Here is a 24,490-nt window from a genome sequence, read left to right on the forward strand (position 1 = left end):
AGCATACCTCACCATAACAATTGCTTCAGATAAAGTCTGTACTTCTTCCTGCCAGCTATCCTTAACCGCGGTCACTGGCATTCAGTCATAGTACCTTTCCAAAGACAGCCATGGTAAACCGAACTTCTCATATACCAGCACAAATCAGTGCCGATATATACACGATAAACGGAAATTCGCACACTCGGGCGTCACAGCGCGACTCCTCACATGCAGGCAATAAAAAAAAATGTCTCATACAAAAGTTCGTCCTGCGAGTATATCCGGCAGAAAAAGGACGTTGAAGAGTGGCAATCTGGCAACACTGTAACTACATGTAGGGTAACCACCTCTGTCAGCGCATATTAGTCGTGCTGTACAGTTGGTGCAGTGGATAGAGTTTTGGGTTAGCATGCAGGAGGTCGAGGGGTCGATAAGTTCACGCCCACAAAGTGGAAAGGGCGTCTTGCAAAGCTGACCAATGAAAACGATTGTTCGTCCATTTCTAGGATCGTAAGTATGTAAGTGCAAATGGTTTCTAGAGGACGCGTTGCAATCGCTGTTGACGATTAAGATGTCAGATACCATACCACCTGGACTACATTTATGAAATAAAAAAAACATACGCCTCAATCCAGGATCGACCCCTCGACCTCCTGCATGCTAACCCGAAACTCTATCCACTGCACCAACTGTACAGCACGACTAATATGCGCTGACAGAGATGGTTACCCTACATGTAGTTACAGTGTTGCCAGATTGCCACTCTTCAACGTCCTTTTTCTGCCGGATATGCTCGCAGGACGAACTTTTGTGAGATACATTTTTTAAATTGCTGGCATGTGAGGAGTCGCGTTGCGACGCCCGAATGCGCGAATTCCGGTTCATCCTGTATGTTCTGCAGACCGTATGGCCACAGTTAGAGGAACAAATACAAATTAGTTGAAAAGATGAAAAAAATGTTATATCTAAATACATTACACCATGAACTCAATATGAGTCATAAGAGTGATGATACTGACTTCATTATTAGATCCATTTCAAAAGAGTAAGTTAAAAGAAACAAATGGAACAACTTCAATTAGTTCAATAGCAAAAGTGGTAAGCGAATCAGCTAATAAAAACAATTTACGTCACTTTATCTTTCATCAATCTTGGAGGTACCTGCATTTTATTAACATTCACCTTCAAACAGCACTCCATACTTTACACAAATCTATGGCATAAAATATTCGTTCCACTAGGCAATTAAGTTACTACTGTACTGTTGGTCAAAATTAATTACGAGTTCTATGTACCCATACTTAAAATCTACCCAAGTAAATGTTTTACTCACAACAGTGACATTATTTTAATTCAGAGCGTAACATTCCAAGCAAATCCAGCTCAACAACGATCTCGCTCAACGGTGGATATTTCACGTAATCAACAAAGCACACATAAATGAAGTTATATACCTACTAAGAACGTTACAGGCACAATTGCTTCCTTTAAACCATTAAAAAAGGAGAAGATTTCTCCTAGGTTGAGATTTCGTTGCGGACAAAAATGTGTTGTTACTTCAGGAACAATTAAATGATCTTATAACGACAATATGTTTAACAAGTCGCAATTATTAATTGACGTTAATTTGATTTTGATCTTTAAGAAGAGACCCTTCACTCCTACAATTAATAATGTACCATACCCCAATCCCTAAGGCAGAAAGCCTCTCAGGGTACATGTCCCAGTGCATCGCGCGGTGAAAAAGACGATTTCGGTACAACTGACGGACAATCTAACGGCATTCGTATTACACCAAGTGCCGATAATAACAATGTAGGAGCGAACAAATAGTAAACCACTAACCGTCAGAGTTAATCTCGGGTTAATGTAACTACTTTCGTTGTTTTTAAATAATTTGAAGAGCATAAATACTTGTTTTGTGCAGCCGAGGCAAGCGAGTTCATAGTTATTTAGTAGGAGCAAGGAGCGCACGTGGTTCACGAGTGAGAGAAGTGGAATGAATAAAGTAACTATCTTGTACCGAAGTGCACTAACAGAAAGCGTGCATATCCTCAACTGTGAACAGTAAATCAAGTGAATGTAAAGAAAACATCGCAAATTGCTGTGGATTTACTGCAGTTCAAGAGAGAAATAATTCTGACCATGATGGGCACGATTGTCGGACAGTAACTCAGAAAAAATGACTTCTTCTAGAGAAACGAGTGGCTTCATGTGAAAAAATAAAATGCTAGGTTGAAAGGTGTGCGAAGATTTTACAATTCTAGGAAGTGTAAGATAGTTATGTTGCTTTTTTGAAAGGATTAAAAGAGACTGAAATGTGACAATACTAATGTTTGAGTTGATAAAGCTACTTGTACAACCTGAAAGAAAGCATTCGTAAAGTTTACTTTTAACGGTGCAGAAAAGCAAGTAAATTAAACATAATTTCATAAAACAAGGAAATAAAAATACTATATTGGTAAATCAATGTCTTACTTTTATTTTATGAGTACTCCTAAAATGTACAGTTTTCGTGAACGCGGACCTATATCACACATAATAGAATATAGACCGGTATATATTTGGACTCATTAGGCTACGGAATAAATACCACCAGTAAAGTGCTCTCTAGCAACATATTGTTATTCATTTACTTTGAGTCCTAAATAATCATACTGTTTAATTCATTGGCTATTAACCTACTGATTAAAAGAATATATACATTGGGCGAGAGTTTGGTAATGAAGTCAATTTCCTAGTTCTGATTTCCCACAAGAAATCTTGGGCCCTAATTCCACGGTATAAAATATAGATATATATGTCAAAATGTTTTACAACTACAAAGGGATAAGAGTACAAATAATCTACCATTATACTAATATTAATTAATATCCTCGGAGTTGAATGAAATAAAAATATTTAAAATGACCAAACTAAACATCAATAAATACAAATAGAAACTAGCACAACATAAAAAATAAACTTTGTATTGATCACATTACTTTGGGTTTAATGGTACTAGTATAGTTGAAAGACTATAAAAATGTTCCTCCTAATCACAGAACAATGATTTCGATGTCTCAGTGTTTCTAGAATACAATGACCAACAGTACAGTGAAAGTGTGTCAACATAGGCACCAGAAAGACTTTTCGAAGTAACGGCCAATATTTCAAAATCATTTTTAACTTCCCTCAAATTGTTGAAGAGTATTTAAAATATTCTAGCAAAACTTGGACCATTATTAATTAGTTACCGGATTTTACAGAAATTTTCACAGAAATTTTGCGATCTGACAATTAGTACGGAAGTACACAAGAGAAACGGAGGAAAGGGTCACACACAGTTACAGATCGCACAAAATGGTATGAAAATACAGAGTGAAATAATTGTCGACTTATTAGGCTTTAAATATTTGATAGAATAGTATAAAAGCTAGGTATCAATCAAAAAGTAAGAAACACTGAAAAAACATTCTTTGCGTCCAAAAAACTCTGAATTCACAAAAATGTGAGGTCCAGTAGAAACATTCAACTGATTATTACTATGTGAATTCTTCACAGAATTACTTACTGCCAGAAAAAATCGGTATGATATGAAGTTGTGGTTGTTAAAGAAACAATGGATGCTGCTATGATTTCCGAAAGTGAGTCGATCAATAATACCCGAGTGTGACATTTCCATTACTCTTATGTGCTTCGCTATTTTTCCGGTCAGATTACTCATACAACATATCAAAGAGAGATGAACCTCCGGGCACCTATGTCGTCAACACAGACAAATACCTCTTAGAAAATACAAAAATAATATTATTCTATGAGTCTGGTCTGCCTGCAATGCCCACGGAAGCTGGGCGAGTTGATGCTTCCGAGCCACTCCAACAAGCAACATCACACTCGGTGATGCTGACGGATCCTGAACCCTCAGAGTAAGATGACCAGGGCTCTGTATCAGACGCAGAGTGGTTGTTTGGGTGACGACGAGCGCGGGTCCTCCTGGGTTGTCTGATACCCACTGAGGACTCCTTCGACATGGTCGCTGTCGTTCCGGACTGCTTCATCAGTGGCTTCGATTCCTCTTCTTCTGATGTACTGAACGCTGCACCTCGAACGGCATTACCTTCTGAGTAACACTGTGGCAACGTACTGAATGCTGTGCCCCTCATTGCACTGCCGTCTGGATAACACTGCGGTAAAGTACTCAAAATGAGATCAGAAGGAGGTCGACGAGGAACTGGGGGAGGAGCACTGCTAAACGAACTGCATGGACCAACCGCTAACACTGGTGATACACTGTATGGAGAGACGATGGCGTGATGATTTTCTATTACTACTGGTTCTGTATGCGCCTTCAAATATTCTAAAGAGTCTGCTTCCTCTCTTATTTCACTAGAATATACCTGCTGAACACGAGGGAGTGTATCCAAAATTAAATAACCAGTACTTGAAGTGGGAGCTTTGTACTGCCGATTTCTAAGTTCCCGTGCATTCTTTCTATGCCTGGTGAAAACCCACGCAGCACAAACAAAGCATAAAACAAACAATAACAGAGGACACACAGCACTCAGAATGTAAACTAGCGTCAGATGTGTGTCTATCTGGGGAAACACTGGTTCAACATCGCAAGAGGTAACGTTGCACTTGAGACTAGATAAAATGACAGGAATAGTCGCGTTATCGTGAATAATACGTTTCTTTTTCTGTATACATGTTCCCCACAACGACACTCCTTTTTCCTTTCCCCAATTCCACAAATTCTTCATATCACAATCGCACCCAATGGGATTATTAAACACACGCAAATATGTTAAATTATCCAATTTGCACACCCATCTAAAACTGAACGATTTTAAACGGTTACCTGATATATATAAACTGTTTAACGATTCTAAACTCGAAAAAGTATCTCTACTTAAATTAGTTAAAATGTTATTATCAAGGTACAATGTGCGTAAGTTGATCGCTGATCTAAATAAATTATCTTCAATAGTATAAAGACTATTATTTTGAAGATATAATTCCTTCAGACCCACTAACCAATGGAATTCATCTTCGCCAATTGAGGACAACTTATTGTGGGATAAATATAAAACCTGAAGACTAGTCTGCCCAGAAAATGTCAGATGGATCAATTCCTTCAGTTTATTATGAGATAAATCCAACAAAGTTAACAATTTCATCGGCGAAAACACATTATACTCAATGGTACTTATGTTGTTATGTGACAAATACAACTGTTTCAACAACTTCAATGGCATGAACGCTTCTTTGGATAGAGTACTTAGCGAGTTGTGTGAAGCTCGCAATATTTCTAGTTTCCGCATCGATACAAATGTCTTCCCATATAGCGCACTGATATTACAATAAGAAATGTCAATATCTAGCAATGAAGGTATGTTTAGAAATGGTCCTTTACGGGGGATTCTCAGTGGATTATATCGAAGTGATAATGTTTCTAATTTAGAATTTGTAATAAAGAGATCCTTCGGAAGTATCGATAAATTGTTTTTCTCTAAATATATGAATCGAATGTTGTCCAGAGAGGTAAAAGACTGGACATCAATTCTTCTAATATTGTTACGATGAATATCGAGCACTTTCAAATAAGGCAAACTGCCAGAAGTGAATGTATCGTTTCCAAGCTTGGAGATGGAATTGTTGGATAAATTGAGGACTCTAGTTCCTATGTTCAAATGTGATGGCACTTCCTCAAAGCCCCGTGAAGAACAATCAGCTTTCAGCTCGTTTGGGCAGTAACACCCAATGGGACAGACAGACGACACGTCCGCTTCAGTGGCATGGAGTACCGTAACCCACAGTAATAGCACCGCCAGCATCGTGGACAATCTGTAAGAACATACAACATAATTGAATTAAAACAAGAACATTTTAAACTTAGCCAAATGTTAGAAACACTGAAAAGTAAAGGGTGATAAGGAGCCGAAGATTATGAAGGTTGAAAAGAAAACTTTAATTATGCATGAAAGTATATTCATAGTGAAAGATACAAAGAAATAAGCTAAACTTCTCCCTTTCTAAATAATGATTATATAAAATGTTTAGTTCGATAATGAAGAAAATGTAAATATGATCGAAGCAGATTGAAAATTATTTTAAAAAAAATAAACACAGCATTTTCATACAAGTCGATAATTGGATATCATTTCCAGTGCATTTCTACACAACTTCTGAGTATGTTCCGGTGTTTGTTTTGATGTAACGTTTCAAAATACTATACGCATAAAAATTTGGTCCGAATAGACGACAAAGCATATTCTTTATGATTGAAAGTCACAACAGTTTTAACGGTGTATTTTCTGTCACTCATTTATGGACGCCAGAAGTTTTGAGAATACGTTTCAGGCAATGTGAAGGAAGTTGTAAACGTTTCGTACCGCTCGATAACATCCCCTAAGATGTTATAGAGCCAGGACTGAAGTACGGCTAATCACTATTTTCTAGCCAAAGGTTGCCAGATCAAATTATGGCTAAGTCGATCTCTACGTAAAAGTATTCAGATGTTAGATGCTATACAAGTTGTTTTACGTCGCATCGACGATGGGACAGAAACGGGCTAGGAGTGGGAAGGAAGCGGCCGTGGTGTGAAAATGGTAAACCACGGAAAACCATCTTCAGGGCTGCCGAAAGTGGGGTTCGAACCCACCATCTCTCGAATACCGGATACTAGCCGCACTTAAGCGACTGCAGCTATCGAGCTCGGTCACATGTTAGAGACTTGTGTTATTATATTTACATAAATATAAGTCCTTTCCGAGAAAAATTCACAAAGCCAACTGTTTTTCGTCTACGCTAAACTAAAGGGCAAATATAGACGCGTGAAATTCGTTCTTATGTTAGCTGACAATGATGACTTATCTAGGTTGATTCTGACTCTTGTGTAGAATAAATTCCAGTGCTAAAAGTCGTGAAACTGTGGCACGAAAATTGTCAAATGATCATCCTACAACGGCATGCAAATACCACGACCAGTGCTTGAAGTCACGGAATATTACGAAAGCAATGTTCTCACCATTTCGCAAAAATACATCATTACTGTCCGACAGTTAGTTTAACATCAAGGCAGGTATGAATGAGCCTGCTTGACCGCACGGGTGTATGCAACACAAGAGCAATTTACACAATAATTTCTTCTAGTTATTTCACAATTTCTCCAGGTCTCGCTTTTCACAGCCACGTTGTTGTTCACTGTATAACCAGTACCTACTAATACTACAGGCCTTACAACAGATGTGTCGTGAGGTATGTGACGTCACGGGGATAGGCAGACGTGGCCAGTCGACGACCCAGCGTTTAGATAACAGCAATGAGAGAGATTCCCTGGCAGTGAAAGGAGGAACTAATCATAGTAGAGGTGCCAATGTCTATGATTTCACCCCACATATGGAATATTAATTCCACGCTCAGCATCGTAAATAAATATGATTATGATGAACTACAAAGAACAGCGAAGTCATTGATGAATACAAACGGTTAAATGTACTTCGAACCAAATTATTTTCCCTTCCCTGCCTCTTCACCTGGAGAAAAATTGAAGTTTCCATGTTGGCACCACTGCTATGAGTATCATCAAACATGGCTGCTATGTTGAGGAACATGTGACAAAATAATGCTGTGCTGAATCTGTTTAATACTGGCGTATGGTTGAAAAATGAGTGTAGTGTATTACAGTTCGTAGAAGAATGGTGTTTAAATGTTCCGTTCGCAAGATGTGGGTTAACGCAATCCGCTGAGACAAATTCCAGGCCACGCAGAATTCAAAGGTAAGCTCAGTACTGATATTTTGAAAATTCTGTTCGTTTTAGGTTGTGAGTTCTTATTTTTCACTTAAAGGTCTAGGACGCTTGTTATACCGTATTCATTATCTCTCAAACTGAACCAGGTGATAAACGTAAACATTTAAGATTTATAATATTTGAGACTAAGACCGCCCTAATTTGAACCACACATATCAAGTTGCTGTCCTGTTGCACATTTTGAGATGATTATCCGTAGTTAATTAATTACCTCACTGTTTTCTAATGTACTAGCATAACAAATCAGACTTTTCTTTTTCTTTTTAAGGTCTGTGAACTGCATTTCAGTGAGGACCAAATCCTGAGACATAGTGACTGCTATGACAGTAAGACTGGAAATAAGAATTGTATACCTCTTCAGAAACCTCATCTGAAACAGGAGCAGTGCCAACAATTATGCCCAACTGCACCTCTTATCTCTGTGTAGATATCAGTGAAGACCAACTTTTATCCATTTAGGAATATTTGCCTGTTATCACATATTTGTCAGGATATTGTGTAAGAGCAGTTCTTCAAAGGTTGAAGTGTGAAATTTGTAAAACATCACTCATTTTAGATAGAATATTATCATTAACAGATGACCAAGGTAATTATGAGCTTATAAAAAGTGTTGACAGGGGGGAAGGGTGTCTGTATTGTCCCTGTAAACTTGGCTATTATGTTGTCTTATTCCACTCTTTAGTCAGTGATAAACTGGTTCAGACATCTTCATACATGCAGTGTAGTGTAATTCAGAAAGTGTCAAGTGTTCTTCAATTAATATAAAAGTGTTCATTGCTATCACAATGGCAACAGAACCAAAAGATGTATGTGTTCATGCAAAGGTGAAAAAAAATCCAAAAACTTTAAAGTACTGCCTTCGTGAAGAACTTACTAGTTCACTTCCGAGCTCTATGCCAAGGTTGAAATCAAAATTAAATCACATGATGTTTTTAATGAACCTAAATCTTTGCACAGTTTCATTAATGGGTTTCCTTAAAAAATATTAGTGCTTGCATACCCTTTTAAATGTGTCTTGTAATTTTAAGATAATATCTTGCAGAGACTATGGTTTGGATGCATGATTATTTCAACAATAAATATAGTGTGTTGGGAAGGAGATGAAGGCAAAAGAGTTGTAAGAATTTGCATAGAGTAGGTTATGAATTATGTAGAAATTTTAGAACAATACAAATTGGAGACTGGTGGTATCAATGGTGCAGCCTTCAGAAATGAAATACCTCACTTAATGATTGACTTTCTTTCCATATTACCATGTATGCTGTTAATTATTTCTTTAAAAAATACTCCAAACAGTTTTATATTTCTATTGCCAATGAAAAAATATTTTTCAAACATTCTTAAAATATTTTCAAATAGATACATTTAATTTTTGACTTTTTGAGAGTACATAATTCAGTAACAGTACTTTCATGTAATCTGAATTTAATCAGGCGTTTCTGGGCTCTAATTTTGTGATAATATTGAGGCCATGTACTCATATTCTGAGTGTACTGTAGTTGATTCACTGTTTTAAAGTTAGTCTATTGTCATAAAAGACTTTTCATCCACCATCCTAATTGTATGCTAGTTTCTAAGTTAATTTGTCTTTAATAAAATATATTAAAAAAATTTCTTGTAATTTGAGCAAAATATGCACTTCTTTGAAATTTTAAATTTCTTATGCTAAGAATGTTTTACCATATTATGGTAGTTTCTTAGTTAGCCTAATTTGTCTTCCACAAAAAAACATATTTAACAACTTTCTTGCAATTTGAGCAAAATATGCACTTATTGGAATTTTTAGATTTCTTATGCTTAGAATTTTTCTTATGTTATGCCAGTTTTAAGTTAAATTGGCTTCCATAAGAACATATTTAACACTTTTCTTGCAATTTGAACAAAATATGTTTAAACCAGTGTGTTTGAGAGAAAGAGAGTTTTTACAATAACAGAATGTGATTGACAGGGTTTTACTTGAAAAGTCAAAAATTAAATTATTGCATCTTGCCAGTAATGGAGAAAAGAAATACTGAACATCTAGGACAAACGTCAGATTATTTCATTGGAAGACTTAAGGAAAATTTCAGTGGATTTTCAGTAATGTTTGTGGAATTATTATATTATTTATATGAAACCTTGAAAATTTTGAGGGTTTTATTTCATCTAAATAACAACAAATGAGTTTAAACAAGTTTCCATGAGAAAATTCTCTTGATTAAGAATTAACAGTTCAGAAATTTGTATTGATGTAATGTTTATACAGCAGAATTAAGTTATTTAACTAAAACTATGTTATTATTGTTAAATTGTTGTATTTGCTGTTATGAATTCCAGCATAATTTCATCATCCTCTGTGAATCATTCCCTCCTTTGTATTCTATTTTTCATTTGTAACTAATTATTTCCATTATGTATAATATCTGATTTGTTTCTAAGTCAACACTAAGACAGAAATATTTACCAAAATAGTACAAATAAAATGTTCTAAATAAGAAATAAAGGGAGGTTTCCGGCACGTTAAAGAGTCTTAAATCGGACGAAATTCCAGTTTACTTTGGCTTCTAATTAGTAGTATATACGAAGGACCTTAATTATTAATTCATATAATTATTTTATTTTCCAGTAAAATGTTAACTGATTCTTCATGAGTAAAATGTAGGTTAATTACTAATGACCAAGGGTCATAAAATGATTATTAACTAAAAAATAGTAACAATCAAATGAAAACCCCTTGTTGCTATTTACTATCAATCTGAACTTTTACCATATTTCCAGAAATCGGAGTGCGCCATCTCTCCGCCTTTCTTTTGCTTTAATTGGTCTCGGTACAACTGAAATAAATGTGTTACCAATATGCTTTAATACCCTGAAAGAGCATCTTCTCATCATCAAAGTAATTCGTTCAACTACCATTGAAGTGCCGTTGCGCGCTTCAGGAGTGACTGCCTATCCTTGTGACGTCATCAGCCGTGCTGTGAGGCCTGTAGTATTAGTAGGTACTGGTATAACAGACCAAAAACTTGTTCTCATTTTCTTGTTCAACGATACTCTGTACAAGCAAGTCGTTTTGCAGAGTAATTACTCCGATATCAGCTGTAGCTTCACCTTCATTAAATGTATTTCAATGGTGTAGAAAAATTCTTCACGTTTAAGAGACACATGTATACGCAATGAGCTGAGCTAGTAACTCTGATCTTTTTTACATTCAGAGAACCGGATTTCGAATTCATATCTAAGTTTACTTAACACTGCAGAGGTGCCAACCACTGAAGTGGATTATCACTAATCGCCCTCCGCCCCCTAAAAAAATTTCGAGTCAAATCCAAAGCATGCTCCTCCCTTCTCGATAATGACACTACTTTTGCCCTTCCCTCTAGCAATCTATTCGAAAGTATATTATATTACACAAAAACATTTGCACACAACCTGTTAGTTCTATGAAAAAACATTCCTTGTAGCTTGTTTGTCACGCAGCAGCTGCTTTTCAGTAGTTTTTCTTGAAGCATCCTTCCCACTGTGATAACATTTTCGTCTTCTGGACCATAAGCGATTCCAGTGCAGATGTGCTTAATGTAGGCCTCACTTCTTTCTCAATCTTTCTATCAACTGTCAGGTACACTTAACACAGCAAATACAACATTGCTGAAGGATTTATAGTGGAGAAGAGCAGCGCCTGAGAGTAGGGAAAAAGGCAGGAGCTGGCCCAGTGGCTAATGTGCAAGATGGCGGCTATACATGGGCTCTTACGGGACTAACTCCTGGGAGCTGAGCCAGGGGCTACTGCGCAAGATGGCCGCCACGCGCAATACACCTCTAGTTACGCGTTACGACCTCTGACACCTTCAGACATTAGGATGTTGTTAACTTATGAAATACTGTTGTAAGAGGCGACTAAAGGGGTACCTGACATGAGAGAGCATGGGTTAGCCAACGCGGGGTCTTAAGCTGAGTCTAGGCATGATGTGTGCTAAGCTCGGCGAACTCTTGTAGGACGCTTTATTCCGAGGTGGTGGGTTCGACCAGAGTAAAGCTCCTCCAGGGGCACCCTTGCCTTAAGTAGGAACCGAGCAACCTGTGCTGCTGTTGTGTCTGCATTGGTGAACTCGAGGAGTCTTTAGCTGAGTCTAGGCATACTGTCTATCTAACTTCGTTGGCCAACCCTTGTAGAACTTTATTCAGTGGTGGTGGGGTCGAGCAGAGTAAAGCTCCTCCAGAGGCACCCTTGCCTTAGGTAGGAGCCGAGCAACCTGTGCTGTTGTATTAGCGAACTAGGGGTCTTTAGCTGAGTCTAGACATGTTGTGTGCTAAGCTGTCGTCTATCTAACCTCCTTGACCAATTCTTGTAGGGGACACTTCAGCTCTAGGGAGCAGAGTAAATGTTACTTCTAAGGATTTGAACGTGGAGTTGACATAAACTCAAAACTAAAGAGCTTATGTGCAATTAAAATATCCTTACTTTGATTTAAATGTGCGCACGATGATGGAGTACTGACTACAGTAAATGTGGAGACATGCACATCTCAGCAGAAAGAAAATAAAATGACTTTGCGAGCTAAGCTGTATTTTTCCGATCTGGTGTTGTAAAGGAATGCGACTGTGTGTTGACACAAGATACCTAACTTGAGAGAACTTCGAGTTTTCAGCTGCAGGTCAAAACTTGTTCACAGTGACGTTACTACAACTCTTGCTACTAAGATAACGTTACTCTACTTAGATCTGAATTCTTTTATGAAGTAGGGTGGAGGGGTAGAATTTTATTAATAGTATACTGCTAGTCGTAGGGGTAACTGAAAGGGATGCACTAACTCAGAGGGACAGCTGTGCTAGGACACAAGGGTAAATAGAAATATACAGAGCCTTATACAGCCATTCTCTAATTTTCTTCTTCTTTATCTGTTTACAACCTAGGGTCGGTTTTTTATTAGACTCAGCACGGGATGCTACCTCTACCACCTTAAGGACAGTGTTCTGGAACTACAGACTCCGGGTCGGGGATACAACTCAGGAGGATGACCAGTACCTCGCCTTGCATGGCCTATAGTTAACTTCTTAAGACTTAACTGCTTACCTTATTATGGTTAAGAGTGCTAGGATAAGCCATGCATATGACGCCAGGCTTAACTTCACAAGGGCATTACAGTCTCAAGTTTGAGATTCGATCTTACGCTCAACCTAACTAGACGAGATGAGACATGATCCAGGAACTTTGATGCAGAGATTGGTGGAAGCTTACGGCTACACATAGGACTAGGAATATGGTGTGAGGTGTAATACAAATGCTTTATTTACATACGGCGTAATATTGAGAAGCATCTTCCAAGTTCTAAAAACGGAGAGCCTAGCTTGAACACATCAGCAAAAAATAACTGCACGTGCAAGTTGACTAGCTTTGGATGTACTTGCTGACACATAGAATACAAAGTTGTTTTTTTCTACAAGTCTGCAACCCAATATAATACTCTGAAGAAAATGGAAATTGCAACACCCAGAAGGAGTGGTGCTACATTGCTGCAACTGAACATGCAGGACGAGTGTTCGGTTGTGATTCGGTGATTACACTTTCAGGTCCCTCTGACCGAAAGTTTGGACAACAATCAATACAGGATGTGCCCACCACGAGCTGCAATACATTGATGAATTCGTCGAGTATGGAGTCAATAAGGTCCTGGATCACTTCCTGAGGAATTGTGGCCCATGCTTGCTGCACTCCACGGGTCAGTTGTTCCAGAGTTGTGGGTGGCTGAGGACGGTTGGCCAGTTGTCGACCCATCATCTCCCACACATGCTCAATAGGACTGAGGTCCGGGAATCTGGCGGGCCATTCTAAGGTTGTGCTGTCGTGGAGAGCTTCTCTGGAGATGCGTGCAGTGTGAACCCGGGCACTGTCCTGCTGAAACATCCCATTAGCAATGTTCGCCATCATAGGGACTACCACTGGATTGAGTACCCTATCAACGTACTGTCGAGCAGTCATAGTGCCCTCAACAAGCACTAATTGTGATTTCACATTAAAGCCAATAGCTCCCCAGACCATAATGCTTGGTGTTGGCCCTGTGTGCCTCTCGGCAATAAGATCTGGGACCCCTTTCCCGGTACGTCGGCGCACACGATTCCGGCGATCACTGCGGGCAAGACAGAAACGCGATTCATCACTAAAGACGACCCTATGCCATTCCTCAATCCACGACGATCTTTCTCGACACCAGGCTCGTAAGCCAGCTGCACGCGCTGGGCCTGTGCCAGGTCTACGAGTGTGGGTACCTTCATTTGACCACTGCTGCCATACATGTTGTACCGTAGATGCCTGTCGGCCAACACGTGCAGCGACAGTCCTTAGTGATAATCCAGCCTCACACAGCCCAATTATCCGAGCCCTCTCAAACGGCGACAGTAGTTGATAGCGTGCTCTTCTCTGTCGTCGAGGCATGTTTGACGGGGAACACTTCACTGCACAGACTGCAAGTCAACTACGCTACACCAGAGTCCGTATACTGGAGTTGATTTCTCCGCGACCAATCACGTGGGGAGACCTGTAGCAACAATCCAATGGGTCTGAAACTTTGATCGTTTACATACTTACATTGCATCGTTCCATACTTTGAAAATCAACACAAACGACCAATGCCTTCATGGTGTTGCAATTTCCATTTTCTTAAGTGTACGTAAAAATACTGTGGTGCCGGAATTTAGTTCTACAGGATTTCGCGTATTATCAGAATTCCCGAATACAGAATAAAATCTTTACTTACACTTTACGTTCGATACCCCTGCAGGCCTAACGTTGCGTTGACTACGCGTTAACCTCCTAGGACTTGACATGGTACCCAGGAGATGGTGTAAGACTTAATACATAATATGCTTTATTCATTGAGACGTAAAGCTGAAAAGCAACCTTACGTCCAGGGGAGATGAGCGATCGCGCAAGGTATCAGCCAAAGAAAGACAAGGGCTACGAAAGGCGTGAAAATTAAGGACTACTTAGTCCTACCTAACAGCGTAAGGGTCGGAAAAGAACAGCCAGCTCCAGCCTTTTTCCCCTACTCCTGAGCTCCTTCATTCACAATGAATTTTACAACGTTTATGGGTAGCAAAAGGAAGTCACGATCGAATAAGTATAGTTGCCAACTCACTAGCATTGAAACGAGGGCGATTTAGGAGAAATGTTCAATTCTTTCGAGCCTTTTTCCTTCTTTTCTTTTTGTTCCGTAGAAAATCATTTTTCCTGATAATGTCACCTTTTCCGTAATCATTTCCTCTTTGACCGTAATTCCGTAATGGTGAGGTGAAATCCGTAATAATTACGGACAATCCGTAATAGTTGGCACCTCTGAGTCACTGGTATGTGTCTGCCATCTTTGGTACAAGATTTTCCATTTTCTTCTCCTTCAACCATTTTTTTTTTCTTTACCATTTATTTTACGTCGCTCAAACACAGTCATACAGTATAGGGATAGGACAGGGCCAGGAATGAGAAGGAAGCTATTGCGGCCCTAATTAAGATACCTCTGTATTTGCCTGGTATGAAAATGGAAAATTACGAAAATCCATCCGGAAGACTGCCAGTGGTGGGGTTCAAACACATTATCTCCCAAATGCAAGCTCACAGTTACGTGACCCAAATCGCGTAGCCAACTAACTCGATACATATGTTTCAAAAAAGGGAAATGTTTGTGCTCATTTTACCTTAAGGTTTATTTCCTCAATCACCTGTCTGAATGATCTTCATTGTAATGCATGGGCATATATCTCATTTACAAGATTTACGACAACCTTAAAAAATCGTTTTCATATTCAGAATTTTATCACAAAGGACTCATTGCTGAATGATTGGAATGGTAGGAGATAAAATGTGTAAACCTGGACAAGTGCAACGAAGCCGGTAAGTCACACTGTGAAAGCAGGAGCCCCATTAGTAATTACGCCAACTGAATTCTTGTGTTGGAATCTTGTTGGAGGTAAGGTAGCCTGTGTGCAGTCTTTTAATAACATTATCTTAAGGAGCTCTTCCTTTACCGTGGAATTCTTAAAAACTATTTGGACGAACAAGGATAACTAGGCTGTGTCGCTGATAGCTGTACGAGTATATTCTTCCCACTGCATTGAGAAGTGCGCAAAACGTTCCAAAATCTCTCTTCAGAAGACAAGTGACATTTTCCGGCACTTTTTTCAACACGTCTACTAGTAATTGTTGGGGCTGTGCGCGTAAGAGAATGCATGTCAGATGTTCTCAGAATTATTGCTAAAATTATCAATTTAAGAGCCTGCAGCTTGTAAAAAGAAACGTTCTTTAACTACAGTACTCCCCATTCTCGAAAGGCTGTTTTTGTATTATACCAGGAATACTGTTCTAAGTTAAGAGTCCCCGATATGTGAAGTTATGTTGCCCACCGACCGAGCTCATCCAGCAGCCTGCAAGCACGCCAGCTGAGAGCGACGAGGAGTTGTGACGTCACGGACTGTGGAACGCGGTCAAGGCCATGTTGCGTCAGCCGATAGAATGTTCGATTCTTTGCATCGTTGATATCGTTTGAGTGGATTAATGTACGAAGAGATGAACTACGTCGTCGTGTATCCCAATTTTTTATGATTATGGCTTCCAAGTTTAAAAGAAATATCTTAAGAATTAAGGGAGATAGTAGAAGAAATATAACAGTCACAATTTCTCGGGGATCCTGTATAAAAAGGCAAGCATTTCGCTTGTAAAGCCAGTCTACTTGGTGCAACAGTCGAGGCCGGTCGGTCGGCTGTTGGTCATTCTGCTGCCGTGATGTAAGTCGCCAGTTCGACTCTCCGATGAAAGTTTAAGTCCGCGTACTATTGAACTCTGATTCTACAACGCATCTACAAGACTTAGAAGAATTACAGTAGGCCTATCATTTGCGGGTGGTAATAGAAGTTGCGTATGAGTTGAGACGTGAACAGTTAAGGTGTTCAACTATTTACAGGAACAGTGTGATCCGAAATTATACTTCCTCACTAGTACGATACTACGCTACCAAGTAACTTGATGTTTTAATTACAAGAGATGATAGGATTTGAATGACAGTGTTTAAACTTTATAGAATGATTTAACATTGAATGCTAAATGTGATAAAACTTTGTCGTTAGTGAAACGTGAAAACTTATACATAATTTTGTAATTAACCCTAACAAGCGATAAAACTGTGCTAATAGCGAAACGTAATTCATTCTAGATCATCTAGATATTCAAGACCTTCTAGAAATTCGAGATATTAGAGTCCTTCTCGGAAGATGGTGCCACTATGAACGAACATTGCGATCCCGCAGTGTACCAGGACCAGCTCAATCCCAGGAGAAATACTCGTAACTACTGTGCTGAGGTGATGTTGAATTCCGATTTTATTTTACGAATAAACTTTTGAGCAAAATTAAAAACATTCCATTATACTTATTTTACTTCCCTCTCCTCTGTGACAAATCAGATAGAGACCGGACACCCCTGTGTCGAGTCTCGTGTTTAACTAGCCGACATAATTAACTTTTACTGTTACAGTATCTATCAGTAATTCTTGTTACAAGTGACTGTCGGCCAGTCAGTCGATTTTTAAGTTGCTTAAACTTTTCACTTCTGAGGTTGGTGTTTGAGGGAAACTCAGCATTTATATTCCAATGAAATGTGTTGAAATCTTTCCACATTATCTTTCTTTACAGTTCATATTTTTTATTAAAAAGTACGGAATACTTTCGGTGTGAGTGTGTCAAGATAATATTGTTTTTCTTATTCAACGAATAGGAGAAAACATACAAAAACCTCAAAACTGCAATACTAAACTAAACGAAAGCCTAAAGTTTGATAATTCCCTATGAATCTACGAATATTACACACTCTTCAGGAGAATGCATTTTTTTAAAAGAATGATTACATAATAGAAAGTTATTGAAGTCCTCATTGGAAAAGGATTTGAATAATCAACATTGATTTCACAGTTTCTACAGATAACACTATCTTCGTTTCTTCATAAGGAGTTAATCCGGGGAAACAGCCTTTTAATATTAGCACTTGTGCCAGAAAAGCAGTAGAACTCAAAAGCGTTTCTTAAGCATTCATTCACTTCAACACTGCTGAACAATATATTGTTATTTGCATCTTCTGATGATGATGCTTGTTCAAAGGGGCCTAACATGGTCATCGGTCCCTAATGGTACGAGGTGGATGGCATGAATGATAATTAAAATTTTAAAATGCAGCAACCACTGACTAGAATTTAAAACAACGGATGATGAAAAATGATTATGGGTTTAAAATAATCAGTGGATCTAATTCGCAATGCCTTGTTTTTCGATAAAATGATAGAAAATGTAGGTTATGGTAGAATAAGACGTTGTCTTAAAATGCAATAATATATAATATTCAAATTAATAGAAAAACATTAAAATATACAAAGACAAACTAAAACAAAGTCAGTAGAATAAAACATAGTAAATAATAATATAAAGACTACTAAGAAATACTACGTCTATATAGGATAAAACAACCCAATATCCCCCATAAAACAGATGACGAAGTCGGCTGACTGCTCGCCAATATCGTAGGATGAGGGACTTGGTACTTGGGAGTGTTGGACTACGGCGCAGATCGGTCAGGTCCACAAGTGCATCTTTTCTCTACACCAAATAAAATAGTGGATTTCGTTTCACTGTAGAGCAGTGTTTATACAGTAAGCCGTGCTTCCTTATCACGTCCGCTTGGCGCTAATAGCACTGTTCTCCCAAAATGACAGTATTGCAAACAACATTTTTTTATGAACGAGAGCAATTTCTGGTCTGTGGCGTCTCTTAACCCCTAAGTATGTTAATGTTCAACAATAATCTACAAAATAAGAGACAATTCTGGTCCTGAGATTTATTTATTATTTATTTATTTATTTTACGATTTGCTTTACGTCGCACGGACGCATATAGGTCTTACGGCGACGATGGGATAGGAAAGGACTAGGAGTGGGATGGAAGCAGCCATGGCCCTAATTAAAGTACAGCCCCGACATTTTCCTGGTGTGAAAATGGGAAACCACGGAAAAACCATCTTCAGGGCTTCCGACAGTGGGGTTCCAACCCACTATCTCCCGGACACAAGCTAAAAGCTGCGCGCCCATAATCGCCGGGCAACTCGCCCGGTCTGAGAAAATGTATCGGGACTTCGGGACAGTCTCAAAATAAGGAACGATCCCGTAAAATAAGGGCCCTATACGAACCCTACCTTTCTTTCAAACGGTGATAGTGGCATCGCGCAGCAAACACACATACTTGCGGTATACTTCAGTAAAGAAAACAAAATTCCATCTTCCCATTCTGAATGGAAATAGATTTTTGCTTTCTAGCAAGATTCATCTTTTATTCTTGCGGGCTTATCACACAGTCCTAATGATGACACTATCAAAGTCTCAGAAAAAGTTACAACATTTGGTAAAAGTGTCAGACACTAGTTCAGAATTCCCGGTTCGTGCTGTGCGGACTAGAGGGAAAGGAGCACTGATCCCATCAAATGCTGCCTTCCTGCGGTGATAATCATAATTCGATTCAGTACTAGCTTATTGTATTATAGCACAAAACTTTGCTTTACGTCGCACCGACACAGATAGGTCTTATGGCGTCGAAGAGCTAGGAAAGGGATATAAGTGGGAAGGAAGTGGCCGTGGCCTTAATTAAGGTACAGCACCAGCATGTGCCTGGTGTGGAAATGGGAAACCACGGAAAACCATCTTAACGCTGCCGACGGTAGGATTCGAACCCGCCATCCCCCGAATGCAAGCTTACAGCTACGCGACCCTAAACGCACGGCCATCTAGCTCGGTCATCTTTGAAAATGTATTTTTCTATCAGCAGAGGATTTTTTTAAATCGTCATATTTTGTATGGGCTACACGAGATGTACAGTAGCCCACTGGTTTTCTGATTAAACATCTTTTTATTTAAGCTATTGCATCAGTCTGGGCACTTACTCCCTGTCCACGTACACCAGTGATCTCGTGATTCGATTATTGAAGTATTGTGCAATGATGCGACATACGAACAGAGAATACCGAGCGGTTCTTCCGAATATAAAACAGACAATTTCGAGTGGTCATGAGCATGACTCATAGTCATAGGGTAGGCTAGATACCGTAATGTTATTAGTTTTACGTACCACTATCAACTTTTATGGTTTTGGGAGACGCCGAGGTGCCGGAATTTAGTCCCGCAGGAGCTCATTTACATGCCAGTAAATCTGGCGTTTGCAAATAATTTGCATAAATTATGTTCGGTATTGAACAGAAACGAAGAAAGAAGCCGAATATGACTTTACAAGAGAGTGAATTGTTATTGAATTTGGAGGCAGAAAGCATTAACAACATGGAGAATAAGAAAACAAATTATAGCCTACACATTGTATATTTCACTCAAAAATTGCGGCAGTATTCCTTAATTCTCCATTAAAAAGTCACCCAGTCGTGAACCATACAAGATATAAGCTATAATCGATAATTCATTTTAGGCCTACCTATGTGTTGGGGATTTCAGGTTATGTTCGATCATGGATAACACTGACTGTGTCGAAGCTTTAGATAACCTAAAATGTGTGTGAAAATCAGTGTCGTCGTAGTCCTCAAAACATGTCGCACGTTCTTTTATCCACCTAGGATGTTTATTAACTGCATATTCTTGATCATATTGCTCGTCGATGTGATGTTCTTTTTTCAATCAGATATTCCAGCCGTCTACGAGCTGCCACCTTCCCATTTTACCGGCCAAGCAGTCTTCGGTGATGATATCCGAGAGAATGTGAATATAAGCTTCAACTGTTATCTCGGTTTACGTAGCTTTAAACTAAGATAAAAGCTTTTACTCGCGTAGGTGAATACGGGCCTAAGAGAAACTGCATACACAGCTGATCGCATTACCTACCTTTATGCTAACAATATACTCACTAGATGGCAGCAGCAGGCCGAGCACGCTCTTGACACCAGCTCGCCTAAGCGAGACCGGAGTGCTGCTGGTTTCCGGCATCTCTAAAACAGACAACGAGCCGCATGACCATCCAGTTCTATCAGTAGTGAAAATGAAGATCCACAGCCTGTTTCCGATCATTCGATCGGGTCAGTAATGGCATGAATGTAGCCCCAGTTAGCGGTGAGGATAGGAATAAGTGCCTGCTGAAGAAGCCTGATGCACTCCTCTGGGGCAATGATTAATGACTAACAGATGAAATGTAACTCAGTTGGGGGAACCCTGATGGCCAACGCACGCTCCCAAGTTCAGAGCTCCTGGTCTCCCTTTAAGTCGCCTCTTACGACAGATAGATGATGATGATGATGATGATGGTTGTTTAAAGGGGCCTAATGGTACGAAATGAGACGAAATGTAATGAGAATTTAAAAGTGCAAAATTCATCCACTGACCAGAATTGTATGAAAAATGAATGGATGAATATGAATTTTAAACAATCAGCGGATCCAACTCACAATACTGAAAGTTAAAAATAATTCCAAAATCGAACCACTGACTAGAATTCAAAAAGACGACGATGAACAATGATTATGAACTTATAAAACAATCGATGGATCAGACCAACAATGCGCCACCTTCCCAGAAACAATCTTAAAACAATAGTATTACTGACCAAGGGACTGCTTCTAAAGCACAATCCTGAATCGAGGATGTTTTTCTAAAGGGATCCAAAATCCAGGTGAACGGCCCCTCATAATTGTATTTATCGCTAGTAAAGTAGAACCGTGGTATTTCTCATGTTGCAGTACTAATCAAAAATAGCGTAGACTCACGGTGTTCCACACATTATGGTACTACTCACAAGTATTGTACTTCGCAAAGGTAATGCGGATCTACGGTGTTCCACACATGATGGCTCCGCTCATAGGCAACGCAAATCCATGGCGTTCCTTACATAATGGGTACTAATCACAGGCAACGCAGACCCACGGTATTGCTCAGATAGTGGTATTAATCACAGGCAACGCCCAGGGTGTCGTATGAGTTGCGCCGAGTGAAAGTTGCGCCGTGTTAAAATCGGTAAAACTTGAGCCGTGGTCATTAATCATTCTAGGAACTAGAGGTCTTGTTTGGGAATTCCACAGGGAAGTTTCGTGTTTCAGAATGTGACAGTGTCCACTCCCTACTTACCCCTTATCAGGGTTTTCCAGCCTCGTCACAAATCATCGTCACGCACGCATAAAACTATTCGTAATTTCTTACCTGGATCTCGTTGTGCATCGTTTACTTGAAGAACGCGAGCGATGGAGTTCATCGAAACCACAAAGGGAAGAACAAGCTTAGTTTTGGAAGGTTTTTGCTACCGAAAACGAAGAACAAATAAAGACAATTCCATTGAATGGCAATGTATCCACGAGAAAACCAAATGTTGTAAGGGGGCAGTAGTGAGCCTAAAAGATCAAGTAATCAGAGTAAAAGAACATGTGTGTGTTCTGAACGAAGCTGCCGTGGATGTGCGCGTTGCAGTCTCAAAAGCCAAGAAAAGAGCCAGAGAAGATGCCAGCACTTTAATTCCTCAGGTACGTAAATGTTGATTATTTCTAACGTATTCTAATTATGGATCGTGCATAAAAGTTTATATTTTTCATGTCTCAGAAAGAAATGAAATTAAAAGAAACAATATTAATTTCCTCAAACGTTCAAAACGCATAATGTTCCTTGTCTGTGTAGAATATACGTGTATTGCAATTTTATTAATTTATAATAAATCAAAGAATTTTTTTTTTTTACTTTTCTTGAATCGATGTTTTATGGGGTGCGCTTAGCTTTGAGTACTTTCGCAGAAAGATGGGAATGGGAGAAAATTTGCCCGTGGCCTAATTCAATGGTATGAATCAGCATTCACCTGGTGTTGAAAACACGGAAAACTATTTTCTGGTCAACCGAGGCAGGATTCGAACCTACGCTCTCCCGAGTGCCCAAGTCTTGAAAGGCCTCAACCAAGTGAGCTAACGGGTTTGGCAAGAATACTTTTACCTTCGTTGCAAAAAATGATTACACTAAACTACGTAGGTCTATTAGACTTCTGTTGCATGCACCTGTTAAAGCCAGTTTTACAGATTGTAGTACACCGATTTATCATGGAATCTCTGTTCACTATTTTCGTAATCTGTCTTTAATATTATATCAGATTATAATAAATCGAAACAACCAATAGTTACTTATAATGTATTGTGTACATAACATGTTAGTGAAAGTTGAGTGAAAGTTGAATTTTGAAAATTAACGTCTCCTTTTCAGATATTCAAGGAAGAATTGGAACCTCTCCAGAATAGAGGGTACGAGCTGGTCACAGCAATGTCACAGTATGAGACCATGAAAGCGACCTTGTATTCACTACGAAGGAAGGAGCAAGGAATCATCAGGGAACCAGAACGTTCGGATGCTATATGCCTTGACGAAAACATTCTTAAAATGTCTGATGGAAGTTCTTTTCTTTTGACTATGTAGATGGGGAGGAAAGAATGATTTTTTGTACTGAACAGGGGAAAGAGATTATGAAAGAAAATAAGACTTTCATCATGGACGGCACTTCACAAGCCTATTGTGTACCTAACATAGCGGTAAAGGCTATGTAAAGGCGACCCATGGTGTTCCCTGCGTAATGGTACTATTCATAACTAGTTTCATGGTTCTAATTCAATCATCCCTTGGTAGCCCCTTTTAGTCGCCTCTTACGAGAGGCAAGATATACCGTGGGTGTATTCTTCGCCGACGTCCCTCACCCACAGGGGACATATCCATGGGATCAATGTTCTTTAACTAGCACACGATATAGACACACAAGTCTCGCTGTAGTATATACAACACCATGACACTGGGGACAGCCACTAACCTGGACTCGTAAGGTCGCTGACATGTGGCGTCCTCCCTATATTATTTGGTATATACGAGCGCACCTCGATCCTTTTACTAGTCTCTAATTAAAAGCAGAAAAGACCGAGACACCCCGAACTAACAGGAAGAAGTAGTAATAACAGTGTTGTTACCACCTCGAACTACGAGAATACCATTAGGTGAAGAAAAAGAACACGAACGGAGGCGACAAACAAAGTACTGTAATCCTCGGTTACTCTAATACCGTAGTAGTCGGAAGAGAACAGATGAACGAGGGGGGACTGGACAGAAATACGAAAGGGAGGAGCACAACTAAGTGAAAGCATTGCTGAAGTAGGTTGTGACTCGACTACAGTAAAATTATTTCTCCAGGACTTTTTAATCTGCCAGGAGATTAAAGAGTGTGTGTGAACCATCAACGAGGTCATTTACCACATTTTGATCACTTGATATCCTGCATCAAAGACGAACATCAAATTCTGTTCCGAAATGTATAATTTCAAGGGTAACCCTATGAAACAAATTGAAAATGAAATGTCGTATGGCTTTTAGTGCCGGGATACCCAGGACGGGTTCGGCTCGCCAGGTGCAGGTTTTTCTATCTGACTCCCGTAGGCGACCAGCGCGTCGTGATGAGGATGAAATGATGATGAAGACAACACATACACCCAGCCCCCGTGCCGTAGGAATTAACCAATTAAGGTTAAAATCCCCGACCCTGCCGGGAATCGAACGCGGGACCCTGGCGCTGACCGTTCAGCCAACGAGTCGGGCATGAAACAAATGAATATGCTGACATTCAGAAGTAATATACTATTTCCACTTCACGTATGAGACTATTTCTAGTTTTCATTCCTTATGAGAGAGAGAGATGCTTTTGCTTTGCTTTAA

General features: G+C 39.3%; 1 protein-coding gene across 4 annotated transcripts in view; it reads right to left on the bottom strand.

Moving 5' to 3' along the window:
* Nucleotides 1-978: 978 nt before the first annotated feature.
* The window catches only part of LOC137496883 (leucine-rich repeat-containing protein 70-like), a 129,720-nt gene continuing 106,208 nt past the window's right edge, over nt 979-24,490 (bottom strand). For 3 of the 4 annotated variants that reach the window (XM_067145037.2, XM_067145034.2, XM_067145035.2), the window contains exon 2: nt 979-5,808. In XM_067145037.2, the coding sequence (XP_067001138.2) occupies nt 3,777-5,798 (2,022 nt within the window). In that variant the 5' untranslated portion in view covers nt 5,799-5,808 and the 3' untranslated portion in view covers nt 979-3,776. Of the gene's footprint in view, nt 5,809-20,682; nt 20,764-24,490 lie in introns of all 4 variants that reach the window. The other variant, XM_068227164.1, reaches the window with a different exon arrangement.

The sequence above is a fragment of the Anabrus simplex genome, chromosome 4 (genome assembly GCF_040414725.1).
Source record: "Anabrus simplex isolate iqAnaSimp1 chromosome 4, ASM4041472v1, whole genome shotgun sequence".
NCBI classification, from domain to species: Eukaryota; Metazoa; Arthropoda; class Insecta; order Orthoptera; family Tettigoniidae; genus Anabrus; species Anabrus simplex.